This window comes from Marmota monax, unplaced genomic scaffold (assembly GCF_021218885.2).
Source record: "Marmota monax isolate L192 unplaced genomic scaffold, Marmota_monax_Labrador192_F-V1.1 WCK01_AAM20220418_F8-fsc00004, whole genome shotgun sequence".
Lineage (NCBI taxonomy): Eukaryota > Metazoa > Chordata > Mammalia > Rodentia > Sciuridae > Marmota > Marmota monax.
The window spans coordinates 25,294,056-25,316,040 of NW_026692881.1; the positions used below are offsets into that span (position 1 = coordinate 25,294,056).

A 21,985-nucleotide genomic window follows, 5' to 3' on the forward strand; every position below is an offset into this window, starting at 1 on the left:
TACAGGCATGCACCATCACAAAAAACAAAATTATTACTGTAAGATTCAACAGATAAAATTACAGTTCAATAAATATATTAAGAATAAACATAACCTCAGGTAAAATGAAGCATTTTTTTGTAAAATCTGTACATGTTTATTGAATGTGTATAGCATGTAATGAACAGAGACTTGCTATTATACTCATAAATTTTTGCTGTTCTGCAATCACAGCTAAATGAAAAAGTATGTGTAAAATAGTGTTTCCCCACTTTGAGTGCCACATATATCAGTATTGAGGAGTTTTAACGGTTGAAAACTCATGTGATTAATTGTTTACCTATCTAATCCCAGCAGAATTTGATCACTTTGTACAATGCTATTTGCAGGGTACAATGTGATCAAAACTATTTCTGATGTTTTTTAATAAGTGTTTGTAAGAGTTAGTAAAAGTTCTATGTTTTCCTTTTTGGTTGCGGGGGGTGGGGGATATGCTAGGGAATGAACCCAGGGCCTTGTGCATGTAAGGCAACCACAACTGAACTGTATCCCCAGCTCAATTTCTATGTTTTTTTTTTTTTTTTTTAAGTAAGAGATGGGAAAAACCAACCCCTCAGAGTTTTGTGAGATGAAAGAAGAGATTTAAGCCAATTTCAGGGAGTTAAAAATTTTCATCTTTCACTTTTTTTTCCAAAACAAAAGCAAACAAATATCTATTTTCAAAATTCATCTTTGATTCTCTGTCAATTGTCCATTCTAACAATTTGTCCTGTATAATTATAGTTAAATGAAGTTATCTTGGGCTGGGGGGGTTGTGGCTCAGTAGTAGGGTGCTCACCTAGCACGTGTGAGGCCCTGGGTTCCATCCTCAGCACCACATAAAAGTAAATTAATAAAACATAAGTGCTGTGTCCAACTACAACAAAAAATAAAATATTTTTTTAAAAATGAAGCTATCTTTCAATGAAACCATGGAATATGGATCTTCTTTTGATGTAAATAAATTTTAAAAGTTCTATCAAATCTTTACGGGATTTGGTCATAACATTTTACAGATATAATTAAGATTATCACCACTTCATTGATAACAATTACTAAGTTAAAAGGCATATTATAACAGACTGTAGAAAATGCTCTTCCAAGTTCTCATTTTCATTTTTGCCATTCAATTTTATCTGCCATTGAGATCATATTGCATTCTTTCTTGCTTAGAAATACAAGATCATTAAAATGCCAAAAATATCGCACAAATATGTCTATCATCAAAACCACATTTATAAAAGGTTGTGACCTTATAAAGTTGGGAGTTTTTATTTTCAAGAAACACTAGGAGTTTTTCTCATAGTTAAAACATTCCTGATAGAATTTTTCCCTTTAGTAAGGATCAGAACTCAGCATGCAACAACAAATGTTTATGATTGGTTTCCATATTATCACATAATAAACAGAATAATCTCAAATTTAATGCATTTGACTTTGCATAATCAACTATTTTTTACTACGTAACTGGATACTGTTTAGTTCAGCTAACTTTTTTTGGCAAAACTTTCTTGATTAAAGAAGCAGTGTGTTGGTTTACATTTCATTCTAGCTCCATAATCTGGGTAATAACTTTAGAATGTTTTTCTGTCAATGAAACTGCACATTAGAGCATATTCCTACATCACACTTAAGATCAAATCACATTCCTTTATGATGCAATTATTTACATAGTTTTATACAACTCACAGCTTGTGTTTGTCATCAATGAAACTGAAAATTCTTCTTCATATATTCACTATGTTCAAATCACATACCAAATTAAGTGTCATGTTAACACTCTGTGTGCATTCAATGACTTGCAATGAAAAATGCTTTGCTAGCTCTACTTGTGAGTTAAGGATAAAAATTTGTCCAACTATTAAAAAAATGATACTGAAGCTACCTTCTTTATCCTGGATGTATTCATAACTTCCAAGGTCTCTGATACTAGTGTCTTTTTCAAAATTTTAGCAACCTAAAATGTTAATTTATGAGATACAAGTTACTGTTTATATGTGAAATATTGAACATTTCTGTCAATTTTTTTATTATTTATTTTTTGGGGATACCGGGGATTGAACTCAGGGGCACTTGATCACTCCAACCCTATTTTATTTAGAGACAGGGTCTCACTGAGTTGCTTAGCATCTTGCTTTTGCTGAGGCTGGCTTTGAACTCACAATCCTGCTTCAACCTCCCCAGCCCCGCTGGGATTACAGGCATGTGCCACCACACCCAGCCAATTTTTTAAATTCAATATTCTTTCTTTCAAAATGTTTTTTAGGTTTTAAAGTGTGTGTGTGGGGGGGGGTGTGGGTGGGGGGGTGGGTGTGTGGGTGTGTGTTTTAGTTACTGGGGATTGAACTCAGGGGCTCTCTACTATTGCATTACATCCCCAGTTGCCAGAATTACAGGTGTGCTACTTCACCTGAATTGGGTTTATTTCTTTTTATTTTCTGTGTAAATGCTACCTAAGATCAATATTTTTATTAGCTTTTTTAGTTGATACATTATTGCAAGTAATGCTAGAGTTTTAGCACTTCAGTATCAAGTATGACTACAAACTTGCATGAAGAATCAGGCTTGTGAGTAAAATTACTGAAAACTCTGGGTTTCATTTCTTTGGAATCATTTCCATAGCCATCACTTGTTTTGCTGCTGCTATTTATTAACAAAAGTGTGTCTTTCCTGGTCAAGAAAAGTTTACTGAAACCGGGAGCAGTAGTGTACACCTGTAATCCCAGCGACTCTGGAGGCTGAGGCAGGAGGATCAGTAGTTCAAAGCCAGACTCAGCAATTTAGCAAGGCCCTAGCAACTCAGCAAGACCCTGTCTCTAAATAAAATGTAAAAAAGGGTTGGGGATGTAGTTCAATGGTAAAGTGCCCCTGGGTCAATCCTTGGTACAAAAAAAAAAAAAAAGACTGGGGATGTGGCCCAGTGGTTGAGTACTCCTGGGCTTAATCTCTATTATCAAAAAAAGAGAAAAGTCTAGTGAAGTCTGTAATAACACCTGCAAATTAAAGTTAAAAATTATCATAAAAAAACTGCTTCCCTAATTTAGCTAATATTTTTAAATTATACAGTTTTAGAATTTTTATAGGAATAATTATTTTAATAAAACAACAAATTGTAAAAGGAAATAAGTGCTTTTATTTTCTCTGATTTTTTATATCCCTCTGTTTATAGTTGACCACTCATCATAAAATATCATACATTATAGCATGATCCTATTGCCCACACAGCTCATGGACAGCTCCTGAACTGGTCTATGACTTGTTCAATGAGACAAGTTCTCTAATCATGCACTTAAATGTCAAGTTGCCATAAAAGTTTCTAAACACTGGCATCAATTCTGTACTGCTCTTCTTGTGAATTCGTAAAAAAACAGTTCATGGACTACAGGAATACTTGCCCAAGGTCCACTGGTAAGTGGTGGATCACTTTAGTGTAATGCCTTCTTCATTTCCTACTTCCACCAGAGGATTAAATGAAATTATGCATTGAAAATCTTTAGCATGGAGCCCAGTACAGAATAGATGACCGTTATTACCAACTTACTGGTGTAAGAGATGCCAGTCACAGAATCTCAGCCTTCACTGTGTTCCTTAGGACATGTCACTGGGGCACCATCAATGAGCACAGACATCTACTGAAACTCTCCTTTCTCAGTCCTTTCTAACTTGAGAAGAAGCTTCCATTTGAGATCCTTATCTATAGGTCTCCATATTGCATACACCCAGAAACTATGCAGAGCAGTCTACACAGGTAACATGGTGACATCATATATGGTGGCTACACCTTGGTATTCTGAGGTATGTTGTATGCATCTCCTCAGAGGTTTCCAAGTGGGATTGATCCCCAGAGCTCACATACAAGTAACTAGTTCAATAGAACATAACTTACTGACTTTTCTTTGTTCCCTGTCTTACTCTTCCTACCCCATCACTTTTGTTCCCTTGGGTCACCTCCCAAATAAACTACTTGCACTCAAATGCTGACCTCAGGCTCCACTTGAGTAAAAAAAAAATCAAAATAAGGTCCACAGGCAGCTGTCAAGAAAGCTAAACATTTCTTCTCCATATTTTGGTGCAGGGGATCTCTCTCAATTATGAGGACTCATTTTAAACATAAAAAAACTTCCATGGAGTCTTCATCTTCTAGAAATTGTCCTTTTTGGTATTCATGCTTCATTCAATAGATATTTTTTTAAACCCTGACAAAGTATACAATGACAAAATGGTATTTATTATGACAGTTTTTACTACTTTTTATTATATGGCATCTATTACATTATCCTTTTTGTGTGTGTGTGTTTTGTCTTGGTTTGTTTTTTTGAGAGGAAGTCTCACCATGTTGACTGGGTTGGTCTCAATTGATCCTCCTGCCTCAGCTTCCCACGTAGCTGATTCTATAGGGAACTGCACCTGGCATCTATTATCCATCTGAAGAAGTGTTTATATTTCATTTATTGCAATAGCATCTATTGAAGATAATGTTGTTTATAGATGTAGAAATAAACGTGACTTTAAAAAATATAGGTAAGGTGATGTTATGGTTTGGATCCAAGATGTCCTCAAAAGCTTCTGCTAATGCAGGAATATTCCGAGGTAAAATGATTGCATTATGAGAGCAGCAACCTTTCAGTCCTCCAAGTGAGGACTGACTGGGTGGCAACTGTAGGCAGGCGGGGCATGGCTGGAGGAGATGGGTCACTGGGGACACTATACTAGAAGGTACATCTTCTCTTTGGCCCCTTCACTCCTCACTCTTTGTGCTTCCTAACACTCCCATGAGCAGAACAGCTTTCTTTACTGGGCCTTTCCTGCATGATGTGCTGCCTCACTTTTGGCTAAATAAATGGAGTCAGCTGCCTTATGGGCTCTGAACTGGAGCCTCAAATAAGCTTTTGCTCCTCTGAGTTGATCTTGTCAGGTATTTTTGTCACAGTGATGCAAAAGCTAACTAAAACAGGGGACAATCGAGCAAAGGCCTGAATGAACTAAGGGGTAGGTCTTGGGGGGTCTCTGGTAAAAGTGTTTCCAGGCAGTAAGCAAGGAAGTGAAGCCTTTCTTTCATAGTTATGGATTACAAAAACTGGACAAGATGTTAGGCAATTGGTTTTTGAATATGATACCACAACCACAAGCAACCAAACATCAACGAAGTGATGTTAAAATTAAAAACGTATGTGCTTACATCATGTACAACCAGAGAAATAAAAAGTTGTGATCCATTTGTGTAAAAAATAAAATAAAATTAATAATAATAATAATAATAATAATAATAAACATGTATGGGCTTCAGGGTTGGAGTGCAGTGTGGTGGTAGAATACTTGGGTAGCATATGCTAGGCCATCACAAACAAAGCAAAACAAAAACTCATGCTTCAAAGGACAGTATCAAGAAAATAAAGATGATACACAAAAATGGGAGAAAATATTTGCAAATCATGTATCTGTTAAGAGTCTAGTATCAGAATATATAAAGCATCTTACAATATAAAAGATAAACTACATAAAAATTATGCAAGGCATTTGATAGCTTCTCCAAAAAAACAATACAAATGAGAATTTGACACAAAGATGTTCAACATAGTTTATCATAAGGGAAATAAAATCAAAACCACAGTGATATACCATTTTACACCATTAAGATGACAAAAAATAAATAGCACAATAGTAAGTTTTGGCAAGGATGTGGAGAATTGAAATCCTCATCACTCAATAATCATAGTGTAAATATAAAATTATGCAACTCATTTGGATAACAGTTTGACAATTCCTCAAAAAGCTAAATGTAGAATTACAATGACATTGTAATCCCACACCAAGGTGTATGATAAAGAAAAGTGGAAATATATGTCCACATAAAAATTGTACAAGGGTGTTCATAACACTTTATCTATACTAGCTCCCAAATAGAAATAACTCAAGTGCCCATCAACCAATGAATGGATTAGAAAATCTGTAATGGCCACACAATGAAGTTTTATTCAGCAATAAAAGAACACTAATACATGCTATGACACAAATAAACCTATAAAAAGTCATACCAAGTGAAAGAACTAAGACAAAACTGGCCACATATTATAAGTTTCCATTTATATGGAATATGAAGACATGGGGACATGGCACAAAAGGTGTATTCAGGAAATTATCTTTCCAAGACCAAGTTTTTCCAAGACCACATTTGTAATTTTCCCCAGTACTGGGGATGGAATAGCAGTGCTCTACCTCTGAGCTACATCTCTCAGCTCTTTTTATTTTTAATTTTGAGACAAGGTTTCCTGAAGTTGCCCAGGCTGGCCTTGAATTTGTGATCCTGAGTATCTGGGATTAGAGAGGTCAGTCACCATGCCCATTTGCAATGAAAAATTTTTAAGTGAATAGTTTTGATAAATACATAAACCTTGGAACTCAAATTTCTATAATGGTGGGCTGGGGTTGTAGCTAAGTGGTAGAGGGCTTGCCTAGGACATGTGAGGCACTGGGTTGAATTCTCAGCACTGCATATAAATAAATAAAAACTAAAGGTCCAACAACAACTAAAAAAAATTAAAAATAAAAAACCTGTAATGATACAGAACATTATTATCACCCCTAGAAAATTCCCTTATATTCCTTCCCAGTTCCCTCTTAGCCTCCCTGCAATGATCACTTTTCCGATTTTTTTCTGTCACATATTTTATTCTAGATCCTTCTATAAACAGATACAGAATGTATACATTTGGATAAGACTTCTTACATAATATTAATATAATATTCTAGAGATTTACCCATGTTATTGCATGTATCTGTAGTTTCTTTTTCTTCTTCATGTACAGCTAGCTATATATAGCTTCATGTATAGCTAAATCATAATATATACATAGTCTATATTCTGATTACAAAATGTTACAAATGATTTTTCATTTCCTGCACTCTTTTTATCTTTTATCACTTGGTATTCTCCTATAATATGTCAATAGCTGGCATAAATGAGCCAGGCCCTTTGGTAAGTACTTGGCTTCTGTGTACTTTTCGTTCCTAAGTATTTACTATTTTCTGCAAACTAATTACTGAGGAAAAGGCAGGAACAAAATAAAGTGCCTTCCTTTTGGATTTGTTAGGTAGTTGCCAACAAGGAGCAGTGGAATGTGAACTAATAACATAAGCAGGGTCATGGGGTTTCTGTAAATTGTCTTTAAAACTACAGAATAATTAAGTAACTTGTAGGAAAACAGCAGGTATTCTGACTCTGAGAACAAACAGATGGAAATAAAGAAAACAAATTAAGAAAAATGTCAAGAAGGAAAGATTGATGGGACTAACTCCTGACAGGATCCACAGATCATTGTAAAGTTAGGATTTATAGCTATAGGCTTCTCAAAATAAATCAGAAGGGCAATTTCTTTAGTAGTCCAGGCACACTAAGATAAAGTTTGCCTCGTCATTGATCCCCAAAATCTGCATTAACAAAGGTCTGACTTGTAGAGGAAGCTTCCCTGAATGGGATGACAGCCATGACAGTACGAGAAAGGGCAAATAGGGCCAAAAACTCCCCAGCCTAAAATGGAGGACATAAGTTTCTTTTGTAGTTCTCTGCTTGGAGAATAAGTCACTCCTTCTCTTTTCGGAATGTTCTTTGCTTGAGCCTAATTTTCACTTATAATAAAAATTTCTGGCTTGGTTTGCCACCTCTGACTAAAGTTTTTTCCTCAGGACACAAGAACAAAGCCCTGGAGTTCTGGCTCCTCATTTGCCTGTGACAGATTTATATTCTCATCCAGAGGAAACAATAAATACATAAATACAAATAAGATAACAGCATTAAATTCTCAAAATCATCGTTGATATCTTACATTTCACCTACCTTCTTTTCTGCCTTTATAAATGTTGCGATGGGCAAAAAGTGCGACTTATGCAGTCCAGGGGGAGAAATAAAGAATGTCCACATGCTTCTGCCCTTTTCAATACTTTATTCACTCAAATCACTCAATACAATTTCAATCTATAGGTTCTTAATCAAGAAAACGACAATCCTTAATGCTTGGCACTGCAATAGATATAATCAATTCACAGCAAACAATTCTAGATTGATTAATTCTAAACACTGCAAACACACTTAATCATGATAGGCTAGTGACAGACATTCCCTCTGTGTGCTAAGTTCAAGTGTCAGACCAAAAGTCTCAAGCCTTAGGCTTTAAGTACAGCAGATGCACACTCACTCAGACCATAGTGATCAGGTCAAGGAACCAATGCAGGCTTCTCCTGGGGTGGTCAGCTCCACCTGCTGAGGAGGCCGTTCTAGGGAGAAGTTGCTGTTCTCACCAGGGCCAAGATGTGGCTGTAGTTTGAGAGCGGTGAGAAAATGCAGAGGTTCAAGCAGAGAAGAAGAGTTGGGATGTCAGTCCAGGTCCTCATCAGGCTCTCCATCTTGTGTGCGTCAGTATTGGCTGGCTGAATGTCTGTTCGTTTGCTCTATTATTTATACTAAATTTGGGGGCTTTTGACCCCCCCCCTTTCAGTCCTTATCAGCTACCACCAGATTTCTCAGTAACATCATTTACCCTGGAGTTAAAACATCTGGTCTGGTGGTCCCCATCCTGATCTTTTCACCTTTCCCTCTTAGCAGGCAAGGACAGCCTGCCAGAGGCTTCACACTGAGTTTATCAGGGTGGGGGGAATTGACTTGTTTGTGTCTGAGGGCCATACAAAAGGGCTCCATTAGGTGTGCCTGGCGATGCAGTTGTTTAGGATCAGGCCTAAGGCCATCCTCACACATCCTCATTTTAAAGACTAGGATTTGGAGGCTTAAAACTTTAACATGTCAAAAATCCCACAAACTGACAGGATTAAAAGACAAAATAAAATGTTTACACAGGATGTTTTATTTTGGAACTTTTTTTTTTGCCAAGGGCTGGAAAGGATTTGATTTGAGCTTCAAATAAAGGATACTAACGGAGATACTAACAGAGGTGGAAGCTAATAATAGCTCAATCTAGAAATAAAAGTGGGCCAGAACTGCCTCAAGCAACTGAATGGGTGGTCAAGACCAACTTGGTTAGTTTTCACAACAGGGGTAGTTTTTTTTTCTTTTTCTTCTCTTTCCAGCATGTTATTTTAGGGCTGTCCAGAAATCCAATTTCTAAACAAGAAATGTTTTTCTATCAAAACTGATAACACACTAGAGACACTTAAGATCTTCACTAGTATCTATTCTCTTTTAGGCTGTTAAAAATAAAAACAAGGGCTGGGGCTGTAGCTCAGTAGTAGAATGCCCACCTCGCACTCGTGAGGCGCTGGGTTCCATCTTTAGCACCATATAAAAATAAATAAAGCTATTGTGTCCATCTACAACTAAAACATTAAAAACAAAACAAAAACCCCTGTGTTTAACCTAAATCTTTCTGTTGTCACTGTACTGGTCCTTCCTAGATTTACAGTACAAGGCAAGGCAGTAACAACTCACTGGGTATTAATTATCATATTTACTGAAACAAAATTTGCTAGCACTGGCCAGTCCCTTAGGGGCTGTCCTGCGAGGGGGCCTTTCTGGGGGAATCTGGGGACCATGGGCGTTTCTAGAGCAGGAAAGAATAATGGAACGGCAGAAATTCCACACTCAGAACAGCAGATATTCCACACTCAGAACTCCAGCATTCACCTACATTCATAAGGTTGGAGAACTGGCTTGGGCTTCAAGGGTCCGCTTTTTTAAACAGCCCGGGACCACGTGACCGCCAACGCGCTTTGCTATTGGCCCTCGGAGTCTCACACTTGGCTTTGGCGCCGAACCCTTACCCTCTCGGGGATGCGACCATTGGCTACACAAAAGGAAAGAGTATAGCCAACCTCCGATCAAGACTTCTTCGAATGAAACTTCCAACGGAGTTACAGGAAATAGTCAGATTCGAATTTCAAAATTCAATGGTAGTCACCTAAGAGGGTCGTATAATACTGTGATTTTTCCAAAAAGAGAGAGCGGGCCTGAAACTGACTCCCCCTACACTCTGTGGGATTCTGAGAGTGGTTCCGTCCCAGGCGCGGGCACCGCCTCCAAGGGCGCCGCCATTTTGTTTGGCTGGAGGGGAGCGAGCGGCGCTTTGGGGGAGGGGTCTCGTAGGCTCCTCACCTGACTGACCCAGCAGTCTCCTGGTTGCTGCTCTGGGGGGGAAGACCCTCTCCCGGGTAGGGGCGCGGAGCCATGTACATAAAGCAGGTAAGGCCTGCGCGACCCTCCCACCCCCCACGGGCGGGTGAGGACCACTCCTTGAGGCGGGGGTGTCGCCAATGGCCCCGCGGCCTCTTCTCTCTCCCTCTGGGGTGAACCAGAGCGAGTGGAGGAGGAAGGGACCCCATCTCCGCCGAGAAATGGGGCGCCTCTGTTCAGCCCGGGCCTCCCCGCGGGGTGCTCATCTGGGAGGCTGGATCTCTAAGAGGTGTGGAGGGGGCGGCCGTCGCGCAGCTGGAAGGGGCCGGGCCTTTCCGGGCGGCGCTGGGCCGCGGCGGAGGCGGCGGGCGCCAGAGGCTGTGCTGCCGGGGATGGCCCGGCACCGGCCGTTTGCGGGAGGTGTGTGGCAAGGCGGCCTGCCGGGGCGCCGGCTGGAGTGCCAGCTGTGATGAGGGGCTTTTCCCTGCAGGATTTACGAGCAGTGAAAGGGATCCTCCTCCCCCCGAGCGCCTCTTCATTCACTTGTTTACTTCTGTCAAAATGGTCTTCCCGCGCGCGAGTCAGTCCACTGCAAAGATGAGCCCATGCACGCAATTTTGGGGACGTGTTTCTGTTGGATACGCCTCACTCCAAGCACTCCTCCTTGGAACGCTGACCCCTTTGGCCTGGCGATTGTGTCTCGAAGGAGCTCTCACTGGTCGCGGAGAGTGGGACCTGCCGGCCGTGGATGGACTTTTACTGTTGCGCTAGGGTGTTCAGTGTTCCCATTAACTTTGTACCGTGCACTTGATTTTGAGAGTTTCTTAACAGGTTACTGACTGTAACTATTGAAAAATCAACACTGAGTTGGCGGAGCTTACTGATTTTTAATTTCCACGTTCCAAATTTTTTTTTCTATCTTGCATTAAATGAAAAACAAGAAGGGAAAGAAATGTAAAAGAAAGCTGGTGATTTAGAAGTTCTTTTTGTGTGTTCTCAAAAGTATTTCTTATTTACTAGGTGATTATCCAGGGTTTTCGAAGTTACAGAGATCAAACAATTGTAGATCCCTTCAGTTCAAAACATAATGTTATTGGTAAGTGCTCCTCACTTACTAGATCGGGTTATAGAGATGTATGTATGCATTGTTCATCTGTTGTCTTTGAATGTTAAACCAATTTTGTATGTCTGTTTCTCTTGAAATTATTTTTGAGTGGGTATCAAGGGATTGAACCCAGGGTGCTTTATCACTGAACCACATCCTCACCCCTGTTTTTATTATTGAAACAGGGTCTTAATAAATTGCTAGGGCTTTGCTAAATTGCTGAGGCTGACCTTGACTGGTGATTCTCCTGTCTCAGCCTACTGAACCTCTGGGATAACAGGCCTATCCCATCTTGCAGGCTACTTTTGTCTTTTGTTCATACTGATGAATTACTTGTTTTATAAATTTAAAAGTATTTGGATAAGTCAGTTGTAAGTTACTCATTTGGAAGACTGGAGATGTAGCTCAGTGGTAGAGTGCTTGCCTATTGTGTATATGTGAGGCCCTGGGTTTGATCCCCCAGCATTACAAAAAAGTACTCATTTTTACTTGAGTACTCTTAGTATGTGTGAGATAGCGTTGTAATAGCTTTAAGTTTATAGTGAAGGACACTTAACTTAGCATTTGATTTGTATTCTTGATTTATCACCTCTTAGTTTAAGTGCTCTCTATTGCTTTGTTTTAAAGGTGTTGATTATTTATTCACAAATTATTTATTTTTTCCCTGTCGGTGCCTAAGACCATGTAGCTTGTGCGGAAGAGCAGCATAAATTTTGGAGTGTTAATAGAATGTGGTTCATATCTCAGTTCTGGCACATAACTCTTTTTCAAACTAGTTATTTGAGAAGTTTTAGTTTTCTCACTTATAAAGTGAATATACCTGTCTCACAGGGCTATTGGTAAAATGAAATGTGAGGATAAAAGAAAAATGGTGGTTGCCATAACAATATTTAATTGTAGATTCTTCAGATTATAATGTTCAGATTGCTATTACAATCTAATAGCTTTAAGTTTCTGGCATTCTGGCATTTTCTGGCATTCTGCTGGATGTTTTAAACAAAAGATTAAATGAGTACTTTTGGACTCTTGAAAAATCAGACTGCTATGCTGTTGACACAATTCTGCAGTACAGTGTTCTCATTACAAGGTATATTAGTTTGCTAGGGCAGCAAAATAGAGCGGAGGTTTAAATAACAGATTTACTTTCTTACAGTTCTATAGGTTAGAAGTTGATGATTGTGATTAGATTCTAGTGATGATTCCCTCCTGGCTTGTAGACTGACATTTTTCTGTGTGCTTCCATGGCCCCCACCCTCATGACTTCATTTAACGCTTATCTTGAAAAGACCTCCATCTCTAAATGCCATCTTATTGGGGTTTAAGGTGTCAACATGAATTTTAGTTGCACACCACTCAGTTTATAGTGTAAGCGAGGCTTATAAAAATCAGTAAAACGGAAATATTGATTACCAATATTCATAGAAGACTCCCTTAAGACAATCATACTTTACTTTTTTATAAAATAATAAAAACCAGGCATCTGTAGTCTGCTAGTCTGTGCATGTGTAGTCTTAGCTTGGGAGAGTAAGGTGGGAGGATTGCTTGAACTCACAAGTTTGAGAGCAACCTGGGCAACATTTGAGATCTCATCTCAAATAAAGTTGAAGACAAGTTATTCTTAGCCTTGATACATCGATTGCAATCTCATAGTTGAGAATAAAGAAAACATTTTTCTTTTTGTGCTGTAGCTACTAAAGACTGTTAATTTGATGTGCCTTAAAACAGTAGTTTTATTGTACTGGGGTTTTGCTTACATTTTTTTTACAGGTGCTTTTGATTTTCGTCAATCAGAAAATCTAAAGAAATGGAGAAAAAAATAACAGTTACTAGATTAATATTATTTCTTTAATTTAGCAAGTTAATAAATATCAATGTTTTAGTTGTAAAATTTTATAAATGATCTGTAAAGTGATGACCATTATCTAGAATGATTATATTATTTATCTGTAAGGTCTGATATATCAAATGTCTTAGATGTTAGTTATTAGGCAGCTATTTTGCAGCTTTGATTGCAGTGTTAGGATTGATAGTCTAAAAATTTTTCTTTGCTTTGTTTTAACTAAAACTTAAGGTGACTATTGGTTAGACATGTTTCAAAACAGGTACCTTAATAATGTAAGAAAGACCAAAAGTAGTATTTGAGATTGACATTAAACAAACTACCTGGGGAGAGCAAACCACTTTGATTGTTTAGTGCCTTTGACCCTTAAAAAAAATTCAAAAGCAAGTATCTCTTATGCTGATGTTTGAATGTTTGACATATATATATGTACCAGGAACAGCCAGTCTTCCCTATCTGCTTGTTCCTAGTCCTCAAAGTCAACCAAATGTAGCTTGAAAATATTAGAGAAAATTTTCTCTGTTGAACAGGTGCAGGCCTTTTCTTGTCATTAATCCCTAAAGAAAACATTTTAACTTTACATTGCATTTACTGGCAGAGTTAGAACAAAAGGATTGTTTTGGTTATATACAAATACTATTCCTATTTTATATAATGGACTTGTGTATCCTTGGATTTTGGTATGAGAGAGGGGGAGAAAGAGGTGTATATATAGAGAGAGGTCCTGAAATCAGTTTCTTGTGGATATGAGGGATGAGTGTATACACCTTTTTAAGGTAGTGTTTTTCCCCCTTGCCTTTTAACAAAAAATTCTTGTTAATATAGGATATTATAAGAAAGCCTAAAAGGTAAAGGAAGAAAAATTGAAATTCTACCCAAAGATAATCACTCCACCCCCATATATTAGAGATTGGACCACAGGCATCGCACTTACTAGCTAGGCAAGTGCTACACCACTGAGCTATACCCTACCCCTTTTTTCCCTGCCCAGGGCTGAGGGCCTAACCCAGGGCCTTGAGCATGCTAGGTAAGTGCTCTGCCACTTAGCTAAATCCCCCAGTCTTCCCTCAACCCTTTTTACTTTATTTTGAGACGGGGTCTTGCTATGTTGCCCAGGCTGGCCTGGAACTGTTAATCCTCCTGCCTCAGCCTCATGATAGCTGGGATTATAGATATGTGCTACCATAGATAATCATTCTTAGTTAACCTATACTTGTATTAGCCCTTGTTTCCTAGAAAAAAGGAAACAGGCTGGCTTAGCTGCTAAGGCTTTTATGGGAGTTGTGGTCTGAGTGCGGGAATGAGGGGAAAAACTGGTCACAGCTTTATAAAGAAGACACTATTGGATTTGATTATGTTGGATAACATCTAGCCAGACATTATGGACTCAACATGTTTTAGAAAGGTCAGATGGAAGAAGGTAGTAAAGAGATTTGATAGGTGGTGCCTGCCTTTCACTGGTCAAAGTTTACTGTGTAGAATATTAATTCCTCCATGCTTTTGGATTGTGTTGCTCTGGCGACTCACCCACCTGAAGCAGTCAAGGAGTTAAATCCTCCTTTGAATCTTCACAGGCCTGACCTGCATGCACTTCTAGAATAGTCTGAAACAACCAAAGGTATTAGGAGACTGAACTTTTGTCAGCCAAGGCATGGGCTGTCGCACGTAAATCTGAAGAAGGCACATATAAACTGGGTCTGCCTCATTATCCCTCAAGTTTTTGTGTAAATCTGTAAGCATGACTTTTTAAATAAAAATGGATTTATGTAATATGTTGGCATTCTGCTTTTTCCCTCTTCAGAATAAATCTTGTATATCTTTCCTTATCATTAAATAATCAATATCCTTTAAAATGGCTAAATGGTGTTTCATCTATGAGTAGGAATAATTCTTACAGGAAAATTTAAAAATTTTCAGTTATTTGTGGATGGATTGTTCTAAACTGTACTCGTTTAATAAAGGTCAATTCTTTTTGACCTTTATGTAGAAATAATTTCAAGTTTATAGAAAATTTGTCTCATTAAGAACAGTAAAGATTCTTGTATCCCAGCGAGTTGGGAAACTGAGGCAGGAGGATTAAAGTTCAAAGCCAGCCTCAGCAATTTAGTGAGGCCTAAGCAATTTAGCAAGACCCTATCTCAAAATTAAAAAAAAAAAAACAAAAAAAAAAGGTTGTGGGGATGTGGCTCAGTGGTTAAGCACTCCTAGGTTTAATCCCTGGTACCAATTTAAAAAAAAGAACCAGTAAAGAGAATACTCATGTATTTTCCCTTACCTAGATCCATCTATTAACATTTTCTGTTTGTTTACCTTATTATTTGCCCTTGCTCTTGTGATTTTTTTTTTTTTTTTTTTTCCTTTGTGGTTTGGGGGATTGAACCCAGGGCCTTGTAATGTGAGGCAAGCACTCTACCAACTGAGCTATATCCCCAGCCCTCTTGTATTTTCTTTTTTTATTTTTTACTTACTCTTACACTTTCTATATACATTTTTTCCCCCTGGGATTTATGGTCCATATTGAGGGAGATTGAGATAGTTATTCATGACTCTTCAACACCAAATTCTTCACAAAACAAACTTTTCACAAAAGCAGGTGACTTATAATAATCTATACTTTTATGGTTCTGTGAGACTACAGATGATATATAGGGTTGATCATATATGTATGATATGAGATATAGGGTTGATTGTATATAGTTTGATATGAGACTGCTTGCAAATTTTAAATGATTAAGTATTTTAGGATATTACTAATAAGTAAATCTTAAATTAAAAATAACATTATTAAAATTGTACGTACATTGTTATTATTATAAATTATGAATGCTGGTAATGTATTTAGTTATTTTTATTAATTTTAAACTTTGAAAAAGGGCAAAATGATTAAAATTCAATATCTTTAAAAAAGTTGAGTCTGAAGTTTATACAAAATTGCACTTATTTGTTGGTTACAGCTGTTTTGTTAATTGATTACTTTTGTTCCCTGTAGCATTTAATATCAAATATAAGATGTTTTAGAAAATTGGATTAAAATTTTATTATCACATTTAATAGTTTTGATGTTATTGGTTTTTATATGAAATAATTTGTACTTTTGAAATTTTTATAGTGGGCAGAAATGGATCCGGAAAAAGTAACTTTTTTTATGGTAGGTATTGTTTTTTTGGATGCTGAATATGTTAAGACTTAGCTATCTTAAGGTAGTTTATTAAAATTGCTGGTTTTCTGAGATTATGCCAGTATTAAAAGAAATACTTTATACATGGTTGCAGTTTAGAAGTTTAGAGTATAAAGAACTGAGTTCTACTGTACCAAGTGAGTAATTAGCTATGTGAGACTTAACAAAATACCCCCTCAAATTTCTTTTCACCATAAAAATGGAGACATTTATCTTAGATGGGTTGTGAGGATCAAATGAAATAACATATATGAAAACACCTTTTGAACTTTAATACAGTGTATAAATGCACATATAGAATGTATGTAAATGCAGAATGGTTGTTATTATTGTTTTGAAAAATGGTTCATCATTCTTCACCTTTATTTTCTAAACCAATAGTTTTTATAAAGGATGGAAGGATATAAAAACTTGAGACTCAAAGACAGTTTTCAGTTTGAAGGTAGTAAATGGAGCTTTGAAGGTAAAATGTTTCAAGTCATGCCTCCATTAACAAATCCTTTGAGGAAGAAAAAAATACCAAAATGTTTTAACAGAATCAGACTGTATAAGGAGTGGGTTGGGAAAATTTTGTTCCTTAGTTGAAGAGTAACTGTGCACACAAATCCGAAGAGTACATTATCCTGTATAATTTATAATGGTTGTAATTTGGAGATGGCAAGAGAGTAGATTAGAGTGGAAATGTATATTTCAGAATCCCAGTGAGATGAAGGCAGTTTGAATCCACCTCTCAACCCGGGTGATTGAGAGAGAGCCAATCTCCATTCCAAGCACACACATTAATGCATGAGTGCTCCCTCAATCCCCTTCTCTTATAATACTTTCATAGAATGTCACTGATCTCTTTTGTGGACCAGATCAGGATAGCTGAGTAAAGTAGAGTTGTCCAGGTTTTTACTCATGTGTGAAAGGTAGGAATGGCTCCTTCTGACATAAGGAAAGGGTAGTACAAGCAGTGCAGTAAAAGTTGGGAATCTGAAACATTTCCCTGTATTTCCTTAATTTTGAGAAAGATGTTGCACTGTCACATTGCATCTACTATGATGTCAGTAGGCAGTAGGATTTTTTTCAACCTGGTTGTAGTCTTATGGGACCACTATTATGTATGTGATTTGTTCTTGTACAGTGCATGACTGTATTAACGTTAGCCTAACCCGTCAAGCATATACTTTGATCAAGAAGTAGACCTTAGTTCTGCTTGACTATTTTCTTATACTTTAGTGTTTTCCTCTTATTTTCTTACCTTACATATTTCAGTGAAAACTTCTTAATATTTTTGTCATGTCATTTTCTTTTTTTTAAAAATGTTTTTCTAGTTGTTGATAGACCTTTATTTTATTTATTTATGTGGTGCTGAGAATTGAACCCTGTGCCTCACATATGCTAGGCAAGTGCTCTACCGCTGAGCTACAGTCCCAGTCCTGTCATATCATTTTCTGCCTAATATCTAAGCAAACTTTCTGCAATCATTTTGTCTATATAAAGCAGGTATTTTATTTTATATGCAGTATTCATTACCTGACATAGTATCCTATTAAGGAAGGTATGAGAAGTTATGAATAAGTCATGAATCCTCTTTTATACTCTACTAGTACTTGTGTTTTTGTATTTCCAGCAATTCAATTTGTTCTTAGTGATGAATTTAGTCATCTTCGTCCAGAACAGCGGTTGGCTTTGTTGCATGTGAGTAAGACTACTTTAAGACATTGTTGATACTATATATTTTTAAAAATATGTTATCCATCCTGGTTAAGAAAATTATTTGTTCAAGTTTCAGAAACTTTGTGAACATGACATAGTCTCTCAAGTATGCTATTCTGTGAAATTTAGTCTGCTGTATCAATGCCAAATAAAGACCTAATTTTTATACAACAGTTAAAATAAAATTGTAGAATTTGCCTATAGACGGATTTGTCTTCCACATAAATTTCTGTAAGGATATGATTTGGTAAAATTCTGGAGGCAAGTTAGGACATTTATAATGCAGAACCAGAAGTTAATTGAGAGCACAGAAGAACAACCATTGTGTACTAAATAAAAGCCATATTTGTATATAAGATAGTAACATTTTCCAATGTGAAAAGCATTTAATATGATAATGCAAGTTGTTCAAGTATGTCATTAGGATTAAAAACAAATCATTTAAAAAAGCTATAATAGAACAACACTACAGTGTATCTTTCTGGTTTAAATATTGCTTATAATTAATTTAAGATGAGAAAATGAGATCCCTCAATATATTTTTTATCAGAGTTTCACAATAGGAAGTTCTTTTTGATTAGCCGTTATTTTCTTTCTTCATTTTGAATTTGTAGCTCGTAATCAGGACCAATACCCTATAGAGAAAATTTTAAGTTTCTCATATTGGCATTAAAAGAATAAATTATTATTCTTCATTGTATTGAATCACTGGATATTAATAGTTTCTAGAAACTGGAAATTATCTGGATTTGGTATATAATTGTAACATAGATTAATATAATTGTGAGACATGTTAAATGTGTATATTTCTGAAACAGATTTAAAAGTACATAGAATATATCACATGTTTAAAAAACATCATATGATTTCTTAGTGTTCCTTTCGAGTATTAATGTGAAACTATAAGAAGAGCCTCAGGGTATATTTGATATTAGCAAATGGGTAAAATTAGGTGGCGGGGGCTTTGGAGTAGTGTAGCTTAATAAAATGGTCTGCAGTATAAAACCTAAGAATGTCTAACTTTGCTATTCTTTGCATAGTTCTGGTTTTGTATCCTGATCCAGTGTATGTATTACTTTGGCCAGAGGGATATGCATGCTAGTCTGAGAAATTTTTCTTCATTGATTAAGGCTTGTTACACTTTTAAAGTGTTTAAAGAAAATGAAAATACTATTTTTAATGAAAGTTTTCTCATATTTAGGAGGGTACTGGTCCTCGGGTTATTTCTGCTTTTGTGGAAATTATTTTTGACAATTCGGACAACCGGTTACCAGTAAGTACCTGTTTTTTAAGTAATAATGTTGAGAATTATTTTGCTATAACTAACTTTTTTATACTTTGAAACATTTATACCTTTGATAATTTAGTGTATACTAAAATTATATATAATTATACAGTTTACTGATTTTTGTCTTTAAATTATAATGAGCATTCTAGTCTGGTAAACATTGAATGGGACTGTGCAAGCTGCTATGAAAAACATCTTTTCTCTTGAGCGTTTAGAGCATCATCTTTAGTGAGATAATTGAAATTTTAAAATAAACAGTCATGGTCAAGGTCTTTAAAATGATCTTATATAAAGAGTTTCCTACTTTGCTATTAAACCAACTTTGGGCTTTCACATTTTTTTTCTTAGATTGATAAAGAGGAAGTTTCACTTCGAAGAGTCATTGGTGCCAAAAAAGATCAGTATTTCTTAGATAAGAAAATGGTCACGTAAGTGTTGTTCTTTTTACATTTACAGTTTCTTTTTAAGAGAAAGTGTCCTTGCCATTTTTGAGGCATATACTTGGCTCATGTTCAGCAAATCAGTATACTATGAACTTGAGAATAAGAAGATCCTCTGAGACTAATAAAATAGTTTAATGATGAGTCTGTACTTCCTGATGCTTTTTAACCCAGGAGCTAGTCTCCTCATTCTTTGCTTATTGTGGGTGCTTTAAAATAATTTATCTGAAAATAATTACAGTGTTTTTCAACAGGAAAAATGATGTGATGAACCTCCTTGAAAGTGCTGGTTTTTCTCGAAGCAATCCTTATTATATTGTTAAACAAGGAAAGGTAAAACAATTGTATGTCCTTTTTTTAAATAGAAAAAATTTTTCTGAGACTCTTTCCCCTTGAATGATGAATTTGGTTTATTGGTTCTAATTGTTAAGGTAAAGCAAAAAAATGGATCCAGCTGCCTTTAGTTTTCATTGATTTATTTTGCATTGAAGTTAGAATTTTTCATGGCAAAAAAGTACCAAATAGATCCATTATATGTTTGAATAGGAGCATTTTAGCAAACGAAGTGGATTTTGTTTTCTTGGTAACCTGTATTCTTACCTAATGATATTCAGTGTACTGAAAGATGATATTGACTTGTAGAAGTTACAGTGATCAAATTAAGAATGAATTCTATAGCAATTGCATTAAAAGTACTTTCAAAAAACTACTTTATCAAAGAATTAAAAACTATATTACCAGAAATCTATCATAATGCTACATATTAGTTTACTTGAAAGAGATAGTATTTTTTAGCAACTAAATTAAAGATATCAGTGGATTGTTCTTGTCTCATTAAATAATTTTAATCTATATCTAAGATACTTTCTTTTTCTCAGAACTGATCCGTAAGTTTTTTGTTGTATTTCTAGAGGATTTTTTTTTTTTAATGTATATATTTCATACTTTTTTTTTTGCTAGTGGGGATTGAATTTAGGAGCACTCAACCATTGAGCCACATTCCAGCCTGGTTTTGTATTTTATTTAGAGACAGGTTCTCATTGAGTTGCTTGGCTCCTAGCTTTTGCTGAGGCTGGCTTTGAACTTGCAATTCGCCTGCCTTAGCCTCCTGAGCCTCTGAGATTACAGGCGTACGTGCACCACCACGCCTGGCTGATGTATACTTTTGATAGATATATTTTCTTAGTCCAGAGCCTGTTCTTTTTTATGTAAATGTGTATTTTTTTAATTGTTGTTGTTATTGTTTTGGATTTTTTTTCCCCCCCAGGGATTGAACCCAAGGGCACTTAACCACTGAGTCATGTCTCCAGCCCTTTATTATTATTATTATTATTATTTATTGAGGATTGAACTCAGGAGTGCTCAACCACTGACCATATCCCCATTCCTTTTTATATTTTATTTAGAGACAGGGTCTCACCGACTTGCTTAGCACCTTGCTAAATTGCTGAAGCTGGCTTTGAATTTGAAATCCTCCTGCCTCAGCCTCCTGAGCTACTGGGATTATAGGCGTGTGCCACTGTGCCCAGCATCTTTTTATTTTTTATTTTGAGACATGGTTTTGCTTATTTGTTGAGGCTGGCTTTGAACTTGCAGTCCTCCTGCCTCAGCCTCCCGAGTTGCTGGGATTACAGGTGTGCAAAACTGTACTCAGCTTATTTTTTTTTTTTTAATGCAGTGATAGCATTTTTGACTTACAGTGATGTTTATTATGTTAAGTCACATAGTAGTTAGATTGTACCATTCTCTCTATATTTAAAGTACACCATTTTTGTTGAACTTATGAATATCACATTTTTTAAATAAATGTCAATGATGATTTCCCTTTGTAAAAAATACTTTTTGTTCCTTGAAAATGAAGTCATCTTTTATAATTTATTATAATGACTAAGAAAAATTGGTGGTGTTTCATTTGTAAGTTATTCATAAAGGAGGCTTACAAATGTATCAAATTTTATTAAATTTCCTTTATGTAAAGGAGATATAGATATGTTGGTATATGTATTATATAAATTACATTGGCTAAATCATAATTTACAAACTCAGCATGTGAATATATGTGTGAAGAACTCTTTAAGGTAAAGTTCTTAAAGAGCAGTTGAAATTTTGTGTAACAATGAGGGTCTCCTTCCATTTCCATAGTTTCCCTTCTCTCTCCCTTTCTCCCCCCCCACTCGTCTCTGTTTAATGTTAATCTTTTCCTCATGCTCTTCTTCCTTGTTCTGATCTTAGTTGCTCTCTTTATATCAAAGAAGACATTTGTCATTTGTTTTTTAAGGATTGGCTAGCTTCACTTAG

General features: G+C 36.2%; 1 protein-coding gene across 1 annotated transcript in view; it reads left to right on the forward strand.

Annotated features, from left to right (window-relative positions):
• The first annotated feature begins 10,048 nt into the window (after positions 1 to 10,048).
• Positions 10,049 to 21,985, forward strand: part of Smc3 (structural maintenance of chromosomes 3) — a 33,932-nt gene continuing 21,995 nt past the window's right edge. The window contains exons 1-7 of the mRNA XM_046450321.2: positions 10,049 to 10,204; positions 11,156 to 11,231; positions 16,190 to 16,228; positions 17,874 to 17,941; positions 19,161 to 19,232; positions 19,596 to 19,675; positions 19,942 to 20,020. Of these exons, the coding sequence (XP_046306277.1) occupies positions 10,190 to 10,204; positions 11,156 to 11,231; positions 16,190 to 16,228; positions 17,874 to 17,941; positions 19,161 to 19,232; positions 19,596 to 19,675; positions 19,942 to 20,020 (429 nt within the window). The 5' untranslated portion in view covers positions 10,049 to 10,189. The remainder of the gene's footprint in view (positions 10,205 to 11,155; positions 11,232 to 16,189; positions 16,229 to 17,873; positions 17,942 to 19,160; positions 19,233 to 19,595; positions 19,676 to 19,941; positions 20,021 to 21,985) is intronic.